This window comes from Rhinatrema bivittatum, chromosome 3 (assembly GCF_901001135.1).
Source record: "Rhinatrema bivittatum chromosome 3, aRhiBiv1.1, whole genome shotgun sequence".
Lineage (NCBI taxonomy): Eukaryota > Metazoa > Chordata > Amphibia > Gymnophiona > Rhinatrematidae > Rhinatrema > Rhinatrema bivittatum.
Window position 1 is genome coordinate 429,629,514 of NC_042617.1, and position 22,897 is coordinate 429,652,410.

At 45.3% G+C, this 22,897-nt stretch overlaps 1 protein-coding gene across 1 annotated transcript in view; it reads right to left on the reverse strand.

Annotated features, from left to right (window-relative positions):
• SH3YL1 (SH3 and SYLF domain containing 1) overlaps nucleotides 1-22,897 on the reverse strand; it is a 223,298-nt gene that overhangs the window by 103,215 nt on the left and 97,186 nt on the right. Inside the window, exon 4 of the mRNA XM_029595777.1 lies at nucleotides 19,282-19,346. Within this exon, the coding sequence (XP_029451637.1) occupies nucleotides 19,282-19,346 (65 nt within the window). The remainder of the gene's footprint in view (nucleotides 1-19,281; nucleotides 19,347-22,897) is intronic.

A 22,897-nucleotide genomic window follows, 5' to 3' on the forward strand; every position in this document is an offset into this window, starting at 1 on the left:
CGCACCAAGTTATATGCTCCTCGGAGGTCCAGTTTGGTGAACACCTTGGCCCCTTGTAGCCTGTCCAGGAGTTCCGGTATCAAAAGCAGGGGGGTACCGATCCCGCCGGGTAATGCTGTTCAAGCCACGGTAATCTATGCAGGGTCGGAGGGACCTGTCTTTCTTCGCTACGAAGAAAAAGCCTGCTCCAGCCGGGAGATGGTCGAATGAACCCTCGGTCCAGGTTCTCCCGGATGTATGCAGACATGGCTTGAGTTTCTGGAAGGGACAACGGGTAAACCCGTCCTCATGGTGGCGTGGTACCTGGGAGCAGGTTGATCGCGCAGTCAAAGGGGCGGTGCTCCGGGAGGATCTCAGCCTTCTCTTTGGAAAACACGTCGAGATAATCCTGATAGTGGGATGGCAGACCCAGGGTCGAAGTCAGGAGAGGAATCGGTGGCCGAGTGACCATGGCTAGGCAGGAATCAAAGCACGCTGGTCCCCAGGATGCCACCTGAAGGGAATCCCAAGCGATTACGGGTGAGTGCTTCCGAAGCCAAGGTAGGCTCAGGATAACCGGATGCATGGACTTCTCTAGAATGAAGAAGGAGATCTCCTTCTGATGCAGAATGCCCGTGCGTAGAACGAGAGGCTCGGTGCGGGTAGTGATGGCACCAGGAAGGATTCTCCCCTGAATGGAGGACACGTGGAGAGGGGGTCTTTGGGGTTGTACTCCGATCTGGAATTGTTGAACCAGTTCCTGAAGTATGAAGTTACCCCCTGCTCCAGAGTCAATCAGAGCTTGCGAGTCGAACTCCCCCTCCGGGAGGAGTAAGATCACCGGCACAAAACATGGGGAGTTGGAAGCAGTATGACCTAGGGTTAGCTCCCCGACTGTCCCTAGGTCTGAGTGTTTCCCGGACGTTCACTACAACGGGCAAGGAAATGGCCCTTGCCGCCGCAGTACAGGCATAGGCCGAGCGACCGGCATCTCCTTCTTTCTTCTTGGGAGATGGGTCCCCGACCCACCTGCATGGGTTCGATGTCTTGGGCCCTTGAAGAAACAGGCGGGGAACTCCCGCTGTGGGAAGGAGTAGATCCAACGGGCCCTGGCCTATGAGTCGGCCTTTTTTCTCGAAACCGGAGCTGTATGCGGCGATCCACAAGGCCTGCGAGATCAATCAGAGCGTCCAGGTCATCAGGGAGGTCTCGGGCCGCCAATTCATCTTGCAGTTTTAGGGAGAGACTCTCCAGAAAAATGCCGTGCAGGCTGTCGCTCCCCCAGTTTAGTTCGGCGGCGAGAGTCTGGAACTCTACGGCGTGTTCTGCCAGAGGCCGGTTCTCCTGGCTTAACTGGAGTAACTCTGAGGCAGCAGCAGACTTGCGGGAGGCTTTGTCAAAGACCTGCCTAAAGGCAGAGACGAAGTGCACCAGGTTGTCCAGGCGAGGATCTTGACGCTCCAAAAGGTTGGAGGCCCATGCCAGGGGTCTCCCGTCCAACAGAGAAATAATGAAACTTGTCTTGACCCGGTCCGTCGGAAACTGAAGCGGAAGCAGGTTGAAGCGAATGTAGCACTGGTTCAGGAACCCTCAGCATAGTTTTGCGTCCCCTGAATACCGCGAAGGTACTGGCATCTGGATGGGAGCTGTAGCGGCGGAAGTGGCCCCGGTTCCTGATACAGTGGAGCTGGCAGCCGTGGCTCCGTCGATACGGTCGGCTAACCTCTGTACAGTCGCTGTCAGAGCGTCGAGGCAGGTCTGCTGCTGTTGCAGCCTCTGGGCAATACCCGGAATGGCTTTCAGGCCGGCAAGGTCCGTCGGGTCCATGGCCTTGCAAACTATTACGGTCGTGGACCCTTGGGCCGGTTGGGACAGAGGATGGTATGCTATGGAAGGCCACAGCAAGCGTCCCAGCCAGGAGGCGGCTCGGAAGAGACTCAGAGGAGGCTTCACCACCGGATGTCCGAGGTCCCCCCAGGAGGAGCCCGTAGGGACCCGGACCTCTTGGACTTAGGTGGAGTCCCATGCGACCAAGGACCCAGGTAACGGCTGAAGAGACTGACAATGACTGGACCCAGGTGGATGAAGAGACTTCACCCTCGGAAGCCCGTGGCTCCCCCGGGAGGAGCCCGTGAGAGCCCGAGCCGCTGGGACTTAGGAGAAACCTCTGGGCCAGTAAGTACCGGATACCTGAGATGAGGCAGTAGCTGAAGTCGAAGTCCAGGAGCGAAGCCGGGTCAGGAGCCCGAGATCCACACCAGAGCCAGGGACGAAGCAGGAGACGGAGTCAGGAACGGAGCCGGGTCAGAAGCCAGAAGGTCAGAAGACAATACCAAGCCAGGAACAGAAGCCGAAGACGAAGTCGTGGGACGGAGCCGGGTCAGAAGCCAGAAGTCGAACGTTGAAGCCAAAACCAAGGGACGGAAGCAGGAGACAGGTCAGAAGCAAGCCGGGTCGAAGACAGAAGCAATCCAAGTGCAAACAGCAACTAGCAAGACAGGAACACCTGAGGAACCTCATTGCAAGGCAAGGAAGAACCAAGAAGCAGGGCTTAAATAAGCCAAGGTGTCTGACGTCATCCAGGGGCAGTCCTGAGGTTTCCCACGCTGGCCCCTTTAATTCTCCAGCCCCTGCGCGCGCCTAGGGGGCAGGGCCAGCCGCGGCGAAATGCCGGTGTCTCCCTCGAGGAGGGAGAGCCACGGCAGAGGCCCGAGCAGGCCTAATCGGGTCCACGGCGGCCCGGGCCGGCCTCGAGGTAGGTGGGGGACCCGGGGCATGGCCAGGGGCCGCAATAGCATATCCATGTCTTATGTTCTGCCTTAAGCTTTATTGCTCAGCTAAGCAGCACAGTCTCAAAATCTTATGACAAGTGTCTGCACAACTAATAATGGAATTCAAAAATGGAACCCCTGAAATTTATGACACTACCCACCAGGTCATTATGCTCTTCTGAGAAAGGTCTTTTAAAAATTCCTTTCCACATTAAAATCATAAGGCATTCCACCATCTCTTACCAATCCTTTTTTTATGAAACTCCTTGCCTTTACAAGTTCGACTGGAAGCAAATTACTCTAAATTTTGTAAAACTGTAAAGGCTTGGCTTTTTAGCCCAACTGCTAATTGATCGATTATTGATTTTATTATGCTGGCTGTTGCAATATTTTATTACATTAGGTTTGTATTGTTTATTGGTTATGTATTATGGGGTCAATATTCAAAAGCCATTTAAATGGATAACAAAGTTAAACATCTAAATGACAAGTTGTGGTATATTTATCCTAAGTCATCCAGCTAAAATTTAGCCAGATGAAAAAAGGGCATTCTGGGGTGTGTCAAAGTTATCTGGCTAACTCAGCCGATTTTCAACGAAAACCAGCTAAGTCAGCCAGATAAATTTAGACCTGCTTCCAAGCAGTCTAAAGTTATGCAGCTTTGTGTGGCTGGATAACTTAACAAGATATGTTCAAAATAATATATCCAGTTAAGTAGCATTTCTATAAAAAAAAAAAACAAATCACAAATCAAAGGCCAGCAGGCCCAAACCTGTCCACGAACTCCAAAGGCCCTGTGGGGCCAAAACTAGCCATTTCCTCCTTAAAGAGATCCATTTTTAACTTTTATAAAATGTATCAGGGCCGAGAGACCAATGCCATTTATTTCCCCCTCCACCCTTCCTGCTCCCTCTTCATGTATTTTAAATGTATAGATCTTGTGTCCAGAGCCACCCCCACTGGCCACTCCAACACTTTCCCTTCTACCCCCCAAACCAGTACCTTAAATTTGTTGTATTTTCTCACCCGGATCGTGGTAGCATCCCATTGAAATCAGAGTCTAGCGCGTCTGCCATTGCTAGGCCAAGTGTCTTAGGCAAGGTTTTTGTGAGAAATCCCGTTTGAGAGACTGGAAGGCCTGAATGGCCTCTTCCAGCCAATGCTTAGTGCCTGCATCCTTTTTTGGTAAGAGTGGTAAGTGTGGCTGTGACTGAAGAACATCTGGGTATAAACTGTCTGTAGCAATTTGCAAAGCTCAGGAAGTATTGCAATGCCTTGAGTTCCACGGGTTGGGGCCAGTCCACGATGGTTTTTGTATTTGCAATGTCCATGCGAAATCTGCATTGAGAAACAATGTATCTCAAAAACAGGAGATCTTCCTGCTCAAAGGTACATTTTTCCAGCTTTGCGTACAGGTGATGTTCCCGCAGCCTTTGTAAAACTTGCTTGACGTGCACGCGATGTTTAGCCAATGATTGCGAGAAGATGAGGATGTCATCCAGGTATACTTCAATGTGGGAATACAGTAGATCCCAAAAAGTTTCATTGATCACGTGCTGGAAGACAGCAAGGGCATTACATAGAATGGCATGATGAAGTACTTGTAATGGCCATCCCTTGAATTAAATGCTGTCTTCCGCTCGTCACCTTCTCTTATGCGTATGAGATTATATGCCCCCCTCCCCCCTCGAGGTCAAGTTTAGTAAAGATCCATATCCCTTGAAGGCAATCAAACAGCTCTGTGATAAGGGGCAAGGGGTACCAATTCTTCTTGGTGATTGCATTAAGGTCCTATAGTCTATACAAGGTGTTACCATTCAGCAACCTGCTGCATCAGTTCCTTCTGTCGGGGCTGGTGGCCGTGTTCCTCGGCGGCATTCCCCAGCTGCAGTGCAGCTTCCCCCGGAAGTCCCCACGTTAGCACGGGAAATAGGGCTATTTAAACGCCACTCTTCAGCACAGCATTTGCCTCGGCTACAGGCTTGCTTGTGCTGGAGCTGCTCTCGGATTGCTGGTGACCTGCCTTGCTGTCTTGGATTGTACTTTGGACCTTCTCTTGCTCGCTACCTGCCTCGCTGACCTGGATTGTACTTTGGACCTTCTCTTGCTTGCTGCCTGCCTCTTTGACCCTTATTGTGCCCTGGTCCTGCTATTGCTTGCCGCCTGCCTCTCTGAACCGGATTGTGCTCTGGACCTTCTATTGCTTGCTGCATGCCTCGTTGACCCGGATTGTGACGGACTTTCTCCTGCTGCTTCGACCAGATTGTGGTCTGGACCTTCATCATCGACAACCAACTCAGAGGTACTGGATTACACCCTTGGCTGGGTTTTTGGCTGTGGTCCAAGGGCAAGTCAAGGTAAGACTGTTACACTATCTTGGGTCCAGAATCCCCGTGAGGGAATATGCAATTCAGTTTCGGACTCTTGCCACCGAACTCCGTTGGGGTGAGGATAGTCTCACAGCAATCTTTCATCAAGGGCTATCAGAGGCCATCAAGGATGAGCTAGCCACTCTAGAACCACCAGAATCCCTAGAAGAATTAATTCGCCTAGCTATCCATCTGGCTCTCAGGTTTCAGGAGAGGTCCTGGGAGCGGGCGGCTCTTCGACATCCTATTCATCTTGCTTCAGCCTTTCAGCGACCGCTTGTGGTTCCTAAGACTTCAGAGACCCAGCTCAATATGGATTAAGCCATGCTGATTGACCGATTCCAGATTTTTCCTGAAGAGCGGCATCATCAAAGACAGAATAATCTGTTTGTACTGTGCTGGAATAGGGCATTTCAACAACAAATGTCTGAACAAGTCTGGAAACTCTCGGGCCTAGGTCTGGTGGGAGAGGCCTCCCTGGTCATGCTGCTTCCTTTCCACAAATCTTAATTCCAGTAACGTTACCCACTGCCGAAGGTTTCACCCATCTCCAGATTTTTTTCGATTCTGGTGTTGCTGGTAATTTCATTGAGGGAAGCCTTGTTTGTCAATATCAACTTCCCATAGAACTCTTGAAAATACTGCTTACAGTTTCTTCAGTATCAGGACAGCCTTTGGGGAATAAAATTTTGTTTATCACCAAACCTATCAAAATGACTATGGGGCTACTTCATCAGGAAACCATTCGATTTTATGTGCGCCCTTCCGCAGTTAATAAAGTGATTCTAGGTCTAACCTGGTTAAGACTGCATCAACCTCGCCTGGACTGGGGATCTTTGCAGCTAGCAAGTTATAGTTCCTTCTGCCATCAGAACTGTTTGATTTCAGTGAAACCAGCTAAGTTTCAGATTCCTTGCTCCACAATTATTCCCTCTGGCTTACCTCATCAGTATGCTGAATTTGCAGACGTTTTCAGCAAGCAGGAGGTGGAGGTCTTACCACCACACTGGGCTTATGATTGTGGAATAGATTTACTTCCAGGAAAATCCCCGCCCGGGGTAGAGTCTACCCATTATCAGGACCTGAGTTGGACGCCATGACTCAGTATATTCAAGAAAATTTGGCTTAGGGATTTATTAGACCTTCCTCATCTCCAGCAGGGGCCAGATTCTTTTTTGTTAAAAAAAAAAAAAAGATGGATCTCTCCGACCTTGCATTGATTATAGAGTAAACGGCATTACCAAGAAGAATCGGTACCCTATCCCGCTTATTTCTGAACTATTTGACCAATTAAAAGGTGCACAAATTGTTACTAAACTCGACCTCCGTAGGGCATATAATTTAATATGAATTAGGGAGGGCGATGAATGGAAAACCACTTTCAACATGAGAGATGGACATTATGAGTACCAGGTAATGCCTTTTGAATTCTGTAATGTCCCGGCTGTATTTCAAGCCATGATCAACATCTTTCGAGACCTCTTGTATTCTCACATTCTGGTTTACCTGGACGACATCCTTATTTTTTCCAGAACTAAAGATCAGCACCAGATTCATGTTCGACAAGTCCTCCAGCGCCTTCAAGGGAACCAGTTATATGCTAAATTAGAAAAATGTGTGTTCCACAAAGAAGAGCTACCCTTCCTAGGCTACATTGTCTCTTGGACTGGACTATGTATGGATCCAGGAAAACTCAAGGCCATTGTAGACTGGCCTCAACCCAAGGGCCTCAAAGCCCTACAGTGCTTTTTAGGTATTTCCAATTACTATCGTCAGTTTATTGCGGGATACTCCACCTTAGTAGCCCCTTTGATGGCCATGACGAGGAAAAGGACTGAAATTCAGAAGTGGTCTTCCGAGGCTGTCCATACTTTTCAGCATTTAAAAGAAGAATTCATCAAAGACCCTTGTCTTCAATGACTGGACCCTACTAAACCTTTCATCATGGAGATCGATGCCTCAGCACTAGGAGTAGGGGCAATCCTTCTGCAACCTTCAGAATCAGGGAAGCTACTTACCTGCGCTTATTTTTCTAGAAAATTTTCTCTGGCAGAGAAAAATTATGCCATCGGAGATCGAGAACTAGCCATTAAGTCCGCCCTGGAGGAATGGTGACATCTATTAGAGGGAGCCAAATATACAGTTACAATTTATACAGATCATAAGAACCTGGAATATCTTTCACAAGATCAACATCTAAACCCACGACAGGCCCGCTGGGCGCTGTTTTTCAGTTGATTCAATTTCAATTTACACTTCTAACCTTCAGAGAAGGATCAGCGAGCAGATGCCTTATCTAGAAGTTTTCTTCCCGATGACACTCCTGACCCATCTCGCTATATTATTGATCCGGCTCAAACCTTGCTCGCCGCTACCTTCACGGTACCTTTGGGGAAGACATGGTACCCAGGCGACTGAGGCAGAAGGTCCTTCATTGGGCTCATGACTCTCATTTATCAGGACACCCTGGAATAGCCCGGACAAGGGATCTTGTTTCTCATCATTATTGGTGGCACCAATGGAGACTGGATACCAAGAGGTACGTTGATTCCTGTCCCACCGGTGCGGCAATAAAACTCCCTGAAGGTGACCTTGTGGGTTGTTGCAACCTTTGTCCATTCCTGATAAACCATGGACCCACATAGCTGCAGACTTCATTATGGATCTTCCCCTGTCTGACGGGAACACGGCCATTTGGGTTGTTGTGGATCGATTCTCTAGAATGGCCCATTTTATTCCACTCCCCGGCTTGCTTATGGCCCCGGAATTGGCTCGACTATTTATACAGCACATTTTTTGAATTCATGGCCTGCCCATGACTATCGTGTCTGACAGAGGAGTGCAATTTACACCTCAATTTTGGAAGGACCTTTGTAAGAAATTCAGAATAAAACTCAATTTTTCATCAGCCTATCATCCCCAATCCAACGAATTAAATGAACGGACAAATCAATCACTCAAGACCTTCCTGCCATGTTATGTTAACCAAAGACAGGACAATTAGGCACAAGCCACTGGATCATCTCATTTCTTCTTAGTCTTTGGCAGACATCCTCGAATTCCTTTGCCTATTATTACCCCTTCGTCTTTTCCAGCTGTAGACCAAACCATCTGCTCCATGACAAAGCTATGCAAAGAAACCCGACAATTGATACAGCAAACTGCAATCAAGGCTAAGAAACAGGCGGATAAAAGAAGGAGACTGGGCCCTCAACTCCGACCAGGGGACCCTGTATGGTTGAGTACCCGGAATCTCTTTAAAATTTGCACCTAGATTTGCTGGATCTTTTCCTATTGAAAAACAACTTGGTGAAGTCACATACAAGCTTCGTCTGCCACCCATGCTGCGGGTCCACAACACTTTTCATATATCACTTCTTAAACCTGCAATCTTGTCCTGGCCATCCAGGAGACCTAAATTGTCCATCCCCACTATTGTGGAGGATGACACTCAATATGAAGTCGAGGAAATCCTGGATGTCAGACGAAGTCGAGGAACTTTGCAATATTTAATTTCCTGGAAAAATTATGTGCCAAAGGAGAACTCCTGGGAACCAGCTTGCAACATTCAGGCTCCATGGTTACTCCAGGAGTTTCATCAATGGTTCCCACTTAAACCTCATCCTCAGAATCGGAGAGGGAGGCCTTGTGGGGGAGGTACTGTAACCATTCAGGAACCTGCTGCATCAGTTCTTCTGTCGGCGCTGACGGCCGCATTCCTCGGCAGCATTCCCCAGCTGCAGCGCAGGCTGATGCACGTCGCGTCAACTCCTCCAACCACAGCACGTCATCGCTTCCCCTGGAAGTCCCCACGTTACCACGGGAAATAGGGCTATTTAAACGCCACTCTTCAGCACAGCATTTGCCTCAGCTATAGGCCTGCTTGTGCTGGTGCTGCTCTCAGATTGCTGGTGACCTGTCTCGTTGACCCGGATTGTATCTTGGACCTTCTCTTGCTTGCTGCCTGCTTCTTTGACCCATATTGTGCCCTGGTCCTGCTATTGCTTGCCGCCTGCCTCTCTGAACCAGATTGTGCCCTGGATCTTCTATTGTTTGCTGCCTGCCTCATTGACCTGGATTTTGCCTTGGACTTTCTCCTACTGTCTACCTGCCGCTTGGACCTGATTATGGTCTGGAACTTTTTATCGACAACCAACCCAGAGGTACTGGATTACGCCCTTGACTGGGTTTTTGGCTGTGGTCCAAGGGCAAGTCAAGGAAAGACTGTTACACTATTTTGGGTCCAATAACTAGACTGTAACACAAGGCCTAAGTGATCCGTCTCTATTTACAAACAAAGAATAAGCCTGTGCCTGTAGCAGATGAGGAAAGCCGGATGAAGCCACTTTCCAAATTCTCTTTGATGCACTGTGACATAGCAGCAGTCTCAGGTACTAATAGGGGGTAGACCCTACCTTGAGGCGGCATCTTACCCAATAGAAAGTCTCCGCCTGTTGCTTGAAGACATCAGCATATGCGGCATATTGCAGCAGTAGGCCTGGCATTGGAACAGCTAGAGTCATGGTAAGCGGGGGCAGGTCTTGAGATAGACATATCTTGGCACACATGGGCCCCCACCATGAAGTTGCAGTGTACCTCAGTCGATAGAGGGTTAATGTCGCTGAAGCCAGGGTAGTTCCGAGATAATGGGGTTGACCGCTTTGCGTAATACATAGAAGGTGAGGGTTTCTTTGTGAAGAAGGCCTGTCTGTATGGTAAGAGGCAAGGTGAGCCAACTTGGAAGAAGCTCACCATAGACTGAAGATATAGTAATGGCATTCTCCAAGTGATTGTTGGCAGGTTGTGCAGATGGACCAGCAACACTTCAATAAAGTTACCACCTGCCTCAGAGTCCAAATACACCTCTTTATGGGTTGATGATTGCTCAGTGGCAAGGCAGATTGGTACGAACATCTACAGAGGGGGAGGTATCCGACCTAGGGTTGCCTCTCTGATCAACCCTAGGTGTGGGAGTTTCCCAAATTCTCAGGGCAGTGACTGGCAAAATATCCCTGTCCAGCACAATACAGGCAAATCTGTCTCTGCTTCTGTTTCTCCTCTTCAGAGAGCCTTGAGTGATCCAATTGCATGGGCTCCTCTGCAGGAGGGGTCTGCTATGGGATAGGTGTGGAAGTCAGTGGCATTGGACCTAAGGGGCCACTGGGAGGCCTTGCACTCCTGAACTCTTTCTTGAAACCTCAGGTCTACTCGATTAGTCAGAGATATCAAACTGTCTAAGGTAGGGGGAATATCACGGCCACCAGCTTGTCTTTAATCTGACTAGACAACACCTGTCAGAAGATGGCTGTCTTACTGTCTTCGCTCCATCAAAGCTCTGAAGCCAAGGTATGAAAACGTATTGCATATTCTCCAACCTTACGTGTAGCTTAGTGGATTTATAGGAGTTCTGCCACTGTGGATGATACAGAACTGACAAAGAAACTCCTGAAGCTCCTATATAAATGGGTCATCACACTCTTGCAACAGGGAAGGCCAGGCAAGAGCCATACAACCTATAAAGGAATTCCACACTTTAAGAAAGGTGGAAAGAAGGCAAAACGATTACCGGCATGGTTAAAAGGGGAGGTGAAAGAAGGTATTTTAGCCAAAAGATCTTCTTTCAAAAATTGGAAGAAGGATCCAACAGAAGAAAATAGGATAAAGCATAAATGTTGGCAAGTTAAATGTAAGACATTGATAAGACAGGCTAAGAGAGAATTTGAAAAGAAGTTGGCCGTAGAGGCAAAAACTCACAGTAAAAACATTTTTAAATATATCCGAAGCAGAAAGCCTGTGAGGGATTCAGTTGGACCGTTAGATGAGCGAGGGGTTAAAGGGGCACTTAGAGAAGATAAGGCCATCTCAGAAAGATTAAATGATTTCTTTTCTTCGGTGTTTACTTAAGAGGATGTTGGGGAGGTATCCGTACTGGAGAAGGTTTTCATGGGTAATGATTCAGATGGAGTGAACCAAATCATGGTGAACCTAGAAGATGTGGTAGACCTGATTGACAAACTTAAGAGTAGTAAATCACCTGGACCGGATGGTATATACCCCAGAGTTCTGAAGGAAATAAAAAATGAAATTTCAGACCTATTAGTAAAAATTTGTAACCTATCATTAAAATCATCCATTGTACCTGAAGACTGGAGGATAGCTAATGTAACCCCCATATTTAAAAAGGGCTCCAGGGGCGATCCGGGAAACTACAGACCGGTTAGCCTGACTTCAGTGCCAGGAAAAATAGTGGAATGTGTTCTAAATATCAAAATCACAGAACATATAGAAAGACATGGTTTAATGGAACAAAGTCAGCATGGCTTTACCCAAGGCAAGTCTTGCCTCACATATCTGCTTCACTTTTTTGAAGGAGTTAATAAACATATGGATAAAGGTGAACCGGTAGATGTAGTGTACTTGGATTTTCAGAAGGCATTTGACAAAGTTCCTCATGAGAGGCTTCTAGGAAAAATAAAAAGTCATGGGATAGGTGGCGATGTCCTTTCATGGATTACAAACTGACTAAAAGACAGGAAACAGAGAATAGGATTAAATGGACAATTTTCTCAGTGGAAGGGAGTGGACAGTGGATTGCCTCGGGGATCTGTATTGGGACCCTTACTTTTCAATATATTTATAAATGATATGGAAAGAAATAAGACGAGTGAGGTAATCAAATTTGCAAATGATACAAAATTGTTCAGAGTAGTTAAATCACAAGCAGATTGTGATAAATTGCAGGAAGACCTTGTGAGGCTGGAAAATTGGGCATCAAAATGGCAGATGAAATTTAATGTGGACAAGTGCAAGGTGATGCATATAGGGAAAAATAACCCATGCTATAATTACACAATGTTGGGTTCCATATTAGGTGCTACAACCCAAGAAAGAGATCTAGGTGTCATAGTGGATAACACATTGAAATCGTCAGTTCAGTGTGCTGCGGCAGTCAAAAAAGCAAACAGAATGTTGGGAATTATTAGAAAGGGAATGGTGAATAAAACAGAAAATGTCATAATGCCTCTGTATCGCTCCATGGTGAGACCGCACCTTGAATACTGTGTACAGTTCTGGTCGCCGCATCTCAAAAAAGATATAATTGCTATGGAGAAGGTACAGAGAAGGGCTACCAAAATGATAAGGGGAATGGAACAGCTCCCCTATGAGGAAAGACTAAAGAGGTTAGGACTTTTCAGCTTGGAGAAGAGACGTCTGAGGGGGGATATGATAGAGGTGTTTAAAATCATGAGAGGTCTAGAACGGGAAGATGTGAATCGGTTTTTTACTCTTTTGGATAATAGAAAGACTAGGGGGCCCACTCCATGAAGTTAGCATGTGGCGCATTTAAAACTAATCGGAGAAAGTTCTTTTTCACTCAACGCTCAATTAAACTCTGGAATTTGTTGCCAGAAGATGTGGTTAGTGCAGTTAGTATAGCTGTGTTTAAAAAAGGATTGGATAAGTTCTTGGAGGAGAAGTCCATTACCTGCTATTAAGTTGACTTAGATAATAACCACCGCTATTACTAGCAACGGTAACATGGAATAGTCTTAGTTTTTGGGTACTTGCCAGGTTCTTATGGCCTGGATTGGCCACTGTTGGAAACAGGATGCTGGGCTTGATGGACCCTTGGTCTAACCCAGTATGGCATGTTCTTATGTTCTTATTTTAGCACAGTTGGAAGGAAACAGGGTAGACTGAGGCTCAAAGTGCCTTCTGCGCTAATTTATGAAGCCCCTGCATTCCTTAGGGTCCCCAAAGTATCGAGGACATGGTGGAAAGTACAGAATGGGTCCTGAGAGACAGGCTAGCTCCAGTGGAGGTAGGAGCCACAGGAGGGGGAGCCGTTGCTAGTGGTTGGGCCTGCATGACATTCATTCTTCCTGCCAATTCTTTGAGTAACCCAGTCACTTGATACAGAATTCCTTGCTGCTGCTGAATGTGCTGGGCTAGGTCTGGGATAGCCTGAAGGAAAGACAGGTCCACCAAGTTCATGGCCTCAGCAATCTTGTAAAGAAAGTGCACTCTTGTGCTGTGGCGTGGTTGGCGCAGCCTAGTAGATGAACCCACTAGGCCAATGCCAACAGCTAGTGGATGTCCCCTGGGCTTGGATGAAGCTGAGGCTTCATGTGTACCAGCCCCATTTCCCACAGGTTGAGCCCTTGGTTTCCAGGGGCCAGCAGGACTTAGGCGATGGTCCCACAGGGCAAAGATGAAGAGAGAGTCCGAAGCCAAGCTGAAGTCAAGGCAGACAGAAATCAGAGAATCTCTGGGTTCAGGTAAAGAGTCAGGGCAGGTAGTGAGAACAGCGTGGTCCAGGTTGAAAGCAAGGGTCAGTGGCACGTAGCAGGCAAGAGAGTAGTCTGGGTCTGAAGCAATGGTCAGTGGCAGGCAGCAAGCAAGAGTGATCCTTGTCCAAAGCAATGGTCAGTGGCAGGTGACAGGCAAGAGAAGGGTCCATATCGAGGCAGAGGTCAATACCAGGAATCAGGCCGAGACAGGGACGTGCTGGAGACAAGACATGGAGGACCAAGGCAAGACGGAGTGGACAAAGCAGGATAAAGAGATAGGGCTATGGAGGCAAGGAAACAAAACAAGACAAAGGCAGAACAAGGAGACAAGGAAACTAAGAGAAAGACAAGGCACAGGAGAAACAACATGCACTGTTGGGCAGGAGGACCTGTTACTGAGGTGCTGGCTGGGAGCAGGGCAAGGGTTTAAATACCCAACCAGTGCAAACATCATTGCCTCAAATGTTTCTGGCACAGCACGGCATAGCAGGAGCAATTGCGGTCCTCAGTGTTTCTGGTAGAGATCAGTGGCATCTCAGCTGTTAAGAAGGGGATCTTCGCATCCACAGCTGTCGGAGTGAGTGCAGCCAGTTGTGGGATCCTCCCATGACCAGCCAAATGTAGCACTCAGTCTCCTTATGTTAGTCATTGGCATCAACGGAGCTCTTGCCCTCATCAACTCTGGGGTAGTGGGCAATTTTATTTGTTATGGCTGTCAGCCGAATGGTCCACGGCCAGGACCAAAGGCTCACTCATGGCATCGGGTCATCTCTGTGGCTCCTGCTGGGGCAGGCAGCCTCCCCGGCGCTCTCCTCGCGCCCATGGCCACTGCTGAGGCTCCTAGCTGAGGTTTGCCTGAGCTCTGTGTTCCTGGTTCGGTTCTGCTCTTCGTTCTGTTTCTGCTCCTCGCCCCGTTGGACTGATTCCTTGGCTTTTGACCTTCGGACCGGTTGTGGTGATTCTCTTGGCTTGATCCTGGACTGCCTTCGGACCCTTCTCCTGGTTGCTCCTGGACCGGCTTCGGACCCTTCTCCTGGTTTGCTCCTGGACCGGCTTCGGACCACGCTCCTGACTTGTCCCTTTACCGGCTTACGACCCTCCTCTGGTATTCGACCCTTGGTCCGGCTCTTGACTATTGTTCGACTCCCACTCCTGTACTCACTACAACCTGCTGGAGGCGGCAGCCGTCTGGAATCCATGACCTGCAGGAGGTGCCTGCATCCAGACCTATATTCAGTCTTCAGGGAGCCTCCTAAGTCCCAGTGGCCGGATCCCTACAGGCTCCTCCTGGGAGGATCGCGAGTTTCCAGGGTGAAGTCTTCATTCTACATCTGCATCCTCAGGCCTTGCCCTCAGATGGTAGAGACCTAAAAGGGTTGACTCCCTTTTTGGGTAGCGCTAACTCTACCTCAGAACAGGGGACCACCTTCTGTTTCGTAACATTATTAGCCTGGATTCTATCCATCTGAATGGAATTTCTTCCAACCCAATCCTGCACCAGCTTCCATTGTCACCTTTGATGGTTGGTCCTTGAATCAGTGGGGGTTGCAATGGGTCATAGCGGATCAGAATTTACTAGTGGGTATGTGGCACATCAAAACCATTTTTTTTAAGTCCTCACATTGCCTTGCTATATAGTATTCCGAGATTACAATGGCTTCAAGTACTTATCCCACTCACTGACTGGCAATCAGGACAGATTGTCTCTTGGTCTACTTCTTGCTTCTCTTTTTGTGTTCTGGACCCAGGGTCTATAGCTTGTACCCTTGTGGCTAAAGAGTGCTGAATGTTCTTTGAATATTGACCTCAATGATTTTTGAGACCTTCTCTCTCAGTATATAGTGAACTACCTTGAAGACATCTTGATCTTCTTCCGGACCTGACCATCCATAGGCAGAATGTAGTGGAGGTCCTTTCTTGTCTTTGCCAGCACCAGCTTTTCTGCCTAGACAAGCATTTATACTCAAACTTTTCTTCAGTCAGTTGCCAGAGCTTGGTCACAACATCCTGGTCCTTGTACCCTGGCAACATCCTTGGTGCCTGAATCCAGAAGACTTTGCCATCTCTGGTTTCTGCTTTCAGCATTCCTGTTTGACCTCTTTGTGTTTCTGGTTTCCTGAGCATGCAAATAGCAAATGAGATTTAATGTGGAAAACTGCAAAGTGATGCACTTAAGGAAGAGTAACTTGAATTATAGCTACATAATGCAAGGTGCCACATTAGTAGTCGCCATTCAGGAAAACGATCTAGGTGTCATCGTGAAAAATACATTGAATTGTTCTGCTCAGTGTGAGGCAGCAGTCAAGAAAGCAAATAGTATGCTAGGGATTATTAGCAGAGGAATGGAGAATAAAACAGAGAATATCATAATGCCTCTGTATCGCTCCATGGTGTGACCTCATCTCGAGTATTGTGTGCAGTTCTGGTCACCACATCTCAAGAAAGATATAGCAGAATTAGAAAAGGTACAGAGAAGGGTGATTAAAATGATAAAGGGGATGGAACAATTTCCCTACGAAGAAAGGCTGAAGAGGTTAGGATTCTTTAGCTTGGAGAAGAGACGGCTGAAGGGAGATATGACAGAGGGCTATAAAATAACAAGTGGAATGGAATGAGTAAACGTTAATCAGTTGTTTACTCTTTCAAAAAGTACAAAGACCAGGGGACACACAATGAAGTTACTAGGTAATACATTTAAAACTAATAAGAGAAAATAATTTTTTACTCAACACACAATTAAGCTCTGGAATTCGTTGCCAGAGGGTGTGCAAAAGCTATTAGTTTAGCTGCATTTAAAAAAGGTTGGACAAGCTCCTGGAAGAAAAGTCCATTAACCATTATTAAAGTAGAGGTAAAGAAATCTATTGCTTATTCTTGGGATAAACAGCTTGGAATCTATCTACCCCTTGGGATTCTGCCAGATACTTGTGATCTGTCTTGGCCACTGTTGGAAAAAGGATACTGGGCTTGATGGACCTTTGGTCTGACCCAGAATGGCAAATGCTATGTTCTTATAATGTGGTCTAGCTTATCACTCTGTTTTAGGCTTCTCACATCTTGTTTATATCGAGGACTAGCCCTGTTTCTCATGTCTTGCTGGCCAACAGCAGCTGAAGGCTCAACCTGAGGGGAAGGTGGTTGGCACAAGTGGCAAACCTCCTACCATTGGCTACCTGGATTTGCCTCTCCAAAGCAGATCGGTTAGGCTGCTCATTCCTGGGTCAATCCACAGATGACTGAGGTCTCATTTTGCACCTGTCCACATTAAATGTTATCTGCCATTCGGATGCCCAATCTTTCAATCTTATTTATATATTTATTTGTTTTTATATACCGACGTTCGTAGGGAACATCACATCAGTTCACAATAAAATATTAAATGAAAATTTAAAGAATAAAAATTGAATTATAATATTATGCTCAAAAATTATAAAATACATAAATATTCTTAATAAAAACATCTAAAATACAATAACATAATCAGTTACAAGTAAATCATGGAACGTGAAATATAATATCTGTCATTATAATTATGTAAATGCTTGTTGAAAGTGCCATGTTTTTATTCTCTTCTTAAATGTTCTGATATTTAGTTCAAGTCTTAAATCTTGTGGTAAGGAGTTCCATAATTGCGGCTCAGCAATTGATATAGCTCTTTCTCTTACGGAATTTAGATGTGCTGATTTGGGGGATGGGATAGGTAATGTCCCATTACTTGCTGATCTTGTAGTTCTCTGTGGAGTGTGAAAATGAAGGGACGCAGTGAGCCATTCTACTTTGTCATTATAAAGGGTCTTATGAATTAATGATAACATTTTGAAATTGATATGATGTGTGATAGGAAGCCAATGCAACTCTTTTAGAATTGGGGTTATGTGTTCAGATTTCTTGGAATTTGACAGTATTCTAGCAGCTGCAATTTCTCACAAATCAGCTTGTATTTTAATAACTTGAAAGAATTTAGTGTCATCTGCAAATATGATCACTTCATTCACTGCTCCCTTTTCTAGATACTTTTGGGATCCTACCAGATGCTTGTGACCTGGATTGGCCACTTCTGGAAACAGGATACTGGGTTTGATAGATCTTTGGTCTGACACTGTATGGCAAATCTTATGTTAAGAACATAAGAACATAAGAAATTGCTATGCTGGGTCAGACCAAGGGTCCATCAAGCCCAGCATCCTGTTTCCAACAGAGGCCACAAGAACCTGGCAATTACCCAAACACTAAGAAGATCCCATGCTACTGATGCAATTAATAGCAGTGGCTATTCCCTAAGTAAACGTGATTAATAGCCGTTAATGGACTTCTTCTCCAAGAACTTATCTAAACCTTTTTTGAACCCAGCTACACTAACTGCACCAACCACATCCTCTGGCAACAAATTCCAGAGCTCTACTGTGCATTGAGTGAAAAAGAATTTTCTCCAATTAGTCTTAAATGTGCTACTTGCTAACTTCATGGAATGCCCCCTAGTCCTTCTATTTATTCGAAAGTGTAAATAACCGAGTCACATCTACTCTTTCAAGACCTCTCATGATCTTAAAGACCTCTATCATATCCCCCCTAAGCCGTCTCTTCTCCAAGCTGAACAGCCCTAACCTCTTCAGCCTTTCCTCATAGGGGAGCTGTTCCATCCCCTTTATCATTTTGATTGCCCTTCTCTGTACCTTCTCCATCACAACTATATCTTTTTTGAGATGCGGCGACCAGAATTGTACACAGTATTCAAGGTGCGGTCTCACCATGGAGAGATATAGAGGCATTATGACATTTTCCATTTTATTAACCATTCCCTTCCTAATAATTCCTAACATTCTGTTTGCTTTTTTGACTGCTGCAGCACACTGAGCCAACAATTTTAAAGTATTATCCAGTATGATGCCTAGATCTTTTTCCTGGGTGGTAGCTCCTAATATGGAACCTAAAATCGTGTAACTACAGCAAGGGTTATTTTTCCCTATATGCAACACCTTGCACTTGTTCTTATGATGCTCTCACTCACCTCCAACCATTCAGTCTCATCTCTTCCCCCAAACCACTTGTTTACCTCTCCCACAACTCTTCAATCTCCATTTATACTTTCTCCCACTCTAGGTTGGAGCACTCTTTACTCCCAGACCAATGCAGGGCCAAATCATGGTCTCCTCCTGCCAGGCAGTGGTTGTTTTTGATACCCTCATGCTCCAGCCATATAGAGAGGAGGGGTTGACTAGGCAGTTGAAAGTCTTCAGCCCCCATAGCCATTAAAAATGGTGGGGGACAATTTTTGTCTTTGACTGGCAGGACCTGGGGAGCAACGCTCACCGCTAGATCTTCAATTTATTATTTGGCTACTAGGGCCTGGGAAACCTTGATAGCCATACTGCTCTTATAGCTGGCTCCTTGCTTTTTCTTTGGTTGGGGGGGGGGGGGGGGCTTGAGGAGCCCAACTAGACATGCTGCTTTATCCTCCAGCTTCTCATACTGTTTTCCTTATTTGTCAGTTTTAATCTGTTTTTGCATGGAAACTTATCCATGTAACTTTCCACACATGTCAGATAAAAAATTGCACAGATGAAAAATCATTAGGTGCCTAAGGCATTCATATAGTTCTAAATATAAAGAACTCTTAAAATGGATTTGTTTAATATATAGACAAAGAAATTGTCCTGTTTAGAGAGTCATTTGATATCATGGCTCACCAAGTGTAAGTAAAAAATATACTGTATTTTTTCTTATTTTAAAATGATGCAGTTATTCAAAAAGTATCACACAATGAACAGAATAAGTAGAAAGTCTTAACATTAACCCTTCCCCTCAATGGTTAAATACATTGCCACACTATATACCATTTGTTTTGTCTACAAAATATATTTTTATACTCACCTCAATTCCAATTTCAAATCCACCACCCAAGCCAGCTATTCCTATTGCAGAGGGAGCAGACCATTCTGAAGTTACAAAAGAAAACAAAGTTAAAAAACAACCATTCAAAATATAAAGCAGTGTTAATATTCTTTACATTGCACTTTCAATTTTCCTTTAAATATGAGCAATCATTAACCATTAGTGAAACTAATCAAGTAAATCAAATAAAAAATGCAGATTAAATCTAAAACATTTAACAAAACAATACGTTTCTATATCCTCACACAACTTTTCTACTCTGAGCCTGCTTTTCATACACAGAATAAGTCTGGTTGCTGTACTAAAGTTAAATGAGTGATCATGGACATATATTTATGCTGCAAATTGTTACATTGAAGCCTGGAATATGACAGCAGAAAACCACAGGACTCCTCCACTTTTCCAAAGTTATAGAAATGTTTGTTTCTAGTAAAGGAAAACATAGGCAGTTTGTAATAGACTTGATGTATTCTATGCATTATCCGGTGTTCTAAGAGTAATCATCTTATCCAACTGGTCTAGAGAGAAAACTGTAGATTGTAAATCAGTTTATCAAATTAACATTTCTCAGTGTCAGTCGCTAAATATAATACTCATTCGAAAATCTAATTTGTAAAAGTATCTAATTTGTAAAAGTATCCCCATAATAAAAATCATTTTCGCACCTTATTGTCTCCCAGCAGTGAAGATAATCATCATAGGCTGAAAACTAACAGTCAGGTAAATTTGTTTACAACAATCTTGGGTGTAGCTTTCCCAAAACGCAAGTTTGTGTTCCCTATACACAACAGGTTTAATTAGCTATGACACATAGGGCGATGTCATCTGACAGTACCAAATGGACCTCTTTCTTAGCTCATAGAGCTTTGGCTCTACTGAGCATGTGCGGGAGTTCCTGCATGGGCATTGTCTCATAAGGCCCTCAGTTGATTTTAGAGCTAAATCAAGCTAGGTAGTTGACTCTTCATGGAGAAGAGTGGATATTTAGCATGGCTAATTCATCCTGCTTTCTATAGAGAAAACTGTTTACAATAAGCACTCTTGCTTTCTCCATCAACAAGCAAGGCTGAATTAACCATGACACATGGGGAGTCCCAAACTAAGGGTTGCAACAGAACATTTACTGAATAAGCAATCCAGACCCCACCATGGAGAGTGGATTACTTGGCGAACAGGCTAAGCAAAACTGCTTGTCCAAACTTACTTTCACTCTTTGATAGATTGTTTAGATAGTAATGGGATGTAAAGCTTTGCAATAACGACCAAGTTGTAGCTTTGCAAGTTTCTTCAGGACGCACAGCTTACAGATGACACTGATGCAGCCACGGCAGTCGCTTGATGAGTCTTAACTAAATTTGTAATCTGGATGCCTGTTAGTCAATTGGATGAAGTATGTTTGGCAACTGCTATGCTCAGTCAGTTAAGATTGTAAGAGACAAATAGTTGAGAGGCCTGATGATGTGGCAGAGTTCTTTTCCAGTAATAAGCCAAAGCTCTTTTACAGTCCAAGGAATGAAGGGCTTTTTCATCTTCATACACATGTGGCCTTGGAAAGTACATGGGTAACATGATGGTTTGATTTATATGAAAACCTGATACTACCTTTGAAAGAAATTTTGGGTTTGTGAGGAGCATATCTCTGTTGTAGAAGAATTACTTATAAGAAGAGCAATGAACCAATGCCTGAAGCTTATTGACCTCTAGCTGACCTGATCGCAACAAGGAATAATACTTTCCATGTGAGAAATATCACAGAAGTCAACTCCAGGGTCTCAAAAGGTGGTTTCATAAGCTGCGCCAGAACCATATTAAGGTCCCATGGAACAGTAGTTTGGCCACAGGAGGTTTAGTGTGCCAGAAGCCTTTCATAACCTTTGACACTAAAGGTTGAGTGGAGACCAGTTAACCATCTAGCTGAGTACGGTAGGCCGCTATAGTGCTGATGCATTTTCACTGATGAGGCGCTAAAACCTGAGGAAGAAAGAAGGAAAGAGCAAGTACTGAAGCAGCTCCCACAATTCGCATGAGAATGAGTCCAAGGAGCTGATACCAATACAAGAACAATTTCCATTTAAAGTCTTAAGCTCTTCTATTCAAGGGCTTTTTGGTGGATATTATTATATCTTCAACTTCCTTCGGTAAGGAGTCTGAAGCAATCAGCAAGTACTCAACATCCAAGCTGTCAAGCTGAGAAAGGGAAGATTAAGATGACATTGATAAACCTTTTCTTGAGTTACTAAGGATGGATTGGATACTGGATGGATGGGAGCCAGTAGATATTTGCACTACATTTGTCTGGGCATTGCTGGTGCAATAAGTATCAGATGGGCCCAGTCCTTAAGCAGTTTTTCTATTGCCATGGCTATGAACAGTATCAGCAGAAAAGCGTTCATGAGATCTGCATTCTAGGCGAGCAAAAAGTATCCTAAGCGGATCCTAAGCGGATCCTAAGCGGATCTGAGTTTGTTGGGAAGAATGGAATAAAATCTCTTCACTCTCCTGCAATGAGGTTGACTGAGGGATGTGCCCAAAGGTTGAACAGTCTGTTGGTTCTTGACTGATAAAGGGGTCATGCAAGAGGGCAAAATATCCTGCTGAGTTGATCTGCTAACATGTTGGTGATCCCCAGAAGATAGGGCACTTGGATAACATCTCGATGGTTGCATGCCTATCCCTACTGCTACATAGCTAAGAGTCCATGACCCTGTGCCTCCTTGATTGTTAATATAAAACATGGCTACTTGGTTGTCAGTTGAATAATAACTCTCTTTCCCTCAAGAGATGCAAGCAAGCACTTAAGGTATGTCTGATTGCTAGTAGTTTCAGCAGGTTGATTTGAAACTGCATTTCCACCAACAACCAAATTCCCTGGATTCTGAAGGGACACATGTGGGCTCACCATCCCTTGGGTGAAGCGTCTGTTGCCAGCATCACCTGATGAGTTAGAAGATGTACGGTGATTCTTCCTGTAATATGTAGGGATCTAGCCACCAGTGAAACTCTCACCTTATCTCTTGTGAGACATTTGCTAAAGTTGACAAGGATTGAATTAAAATGGTACCATTGGGAGTGAAGGCCCCATTGCAGAATTTGCATGTGGAGGTAGGTGAGTGAAACTACATGAATCAATGTCAGCATGTGGCCCAGAACGACTAGCACTTCCCTGGCTGTTATAGGATCTGTGTTCAGCAAACGATGAGCCAGAGATTTGAGAAGGTTTGCTCAATCTATCCAAAGAAACAATCTCTCCCATACAGTCTTATCCATGCCCAATGAATTTGATTTTCTGCAATGGTTTGAAGGTTGATTTTTTGAAATTCACTATGAATCCCAAGGATTATAGGAATTGATATGTCTTCCCAAGGGTGTTCAAAATTGCTTCCCTGGAAGTTGCCATTACCAGCCAATCATCCGGGTAAGGGAAAACATAGATGCTTTGATGACAGAGATGTGCTGCTATTACAGGTAAAGATTTGATAAAGTTCTTTGGTGCCTCTTAGAGACCAAAGGAGAGTGACTGGTACTAGGAGTGGAAGGATTCCACTAAAAAGTGTAGATAATGCTAGTGGAGAGGGATGGATGGGTACATGCGCAT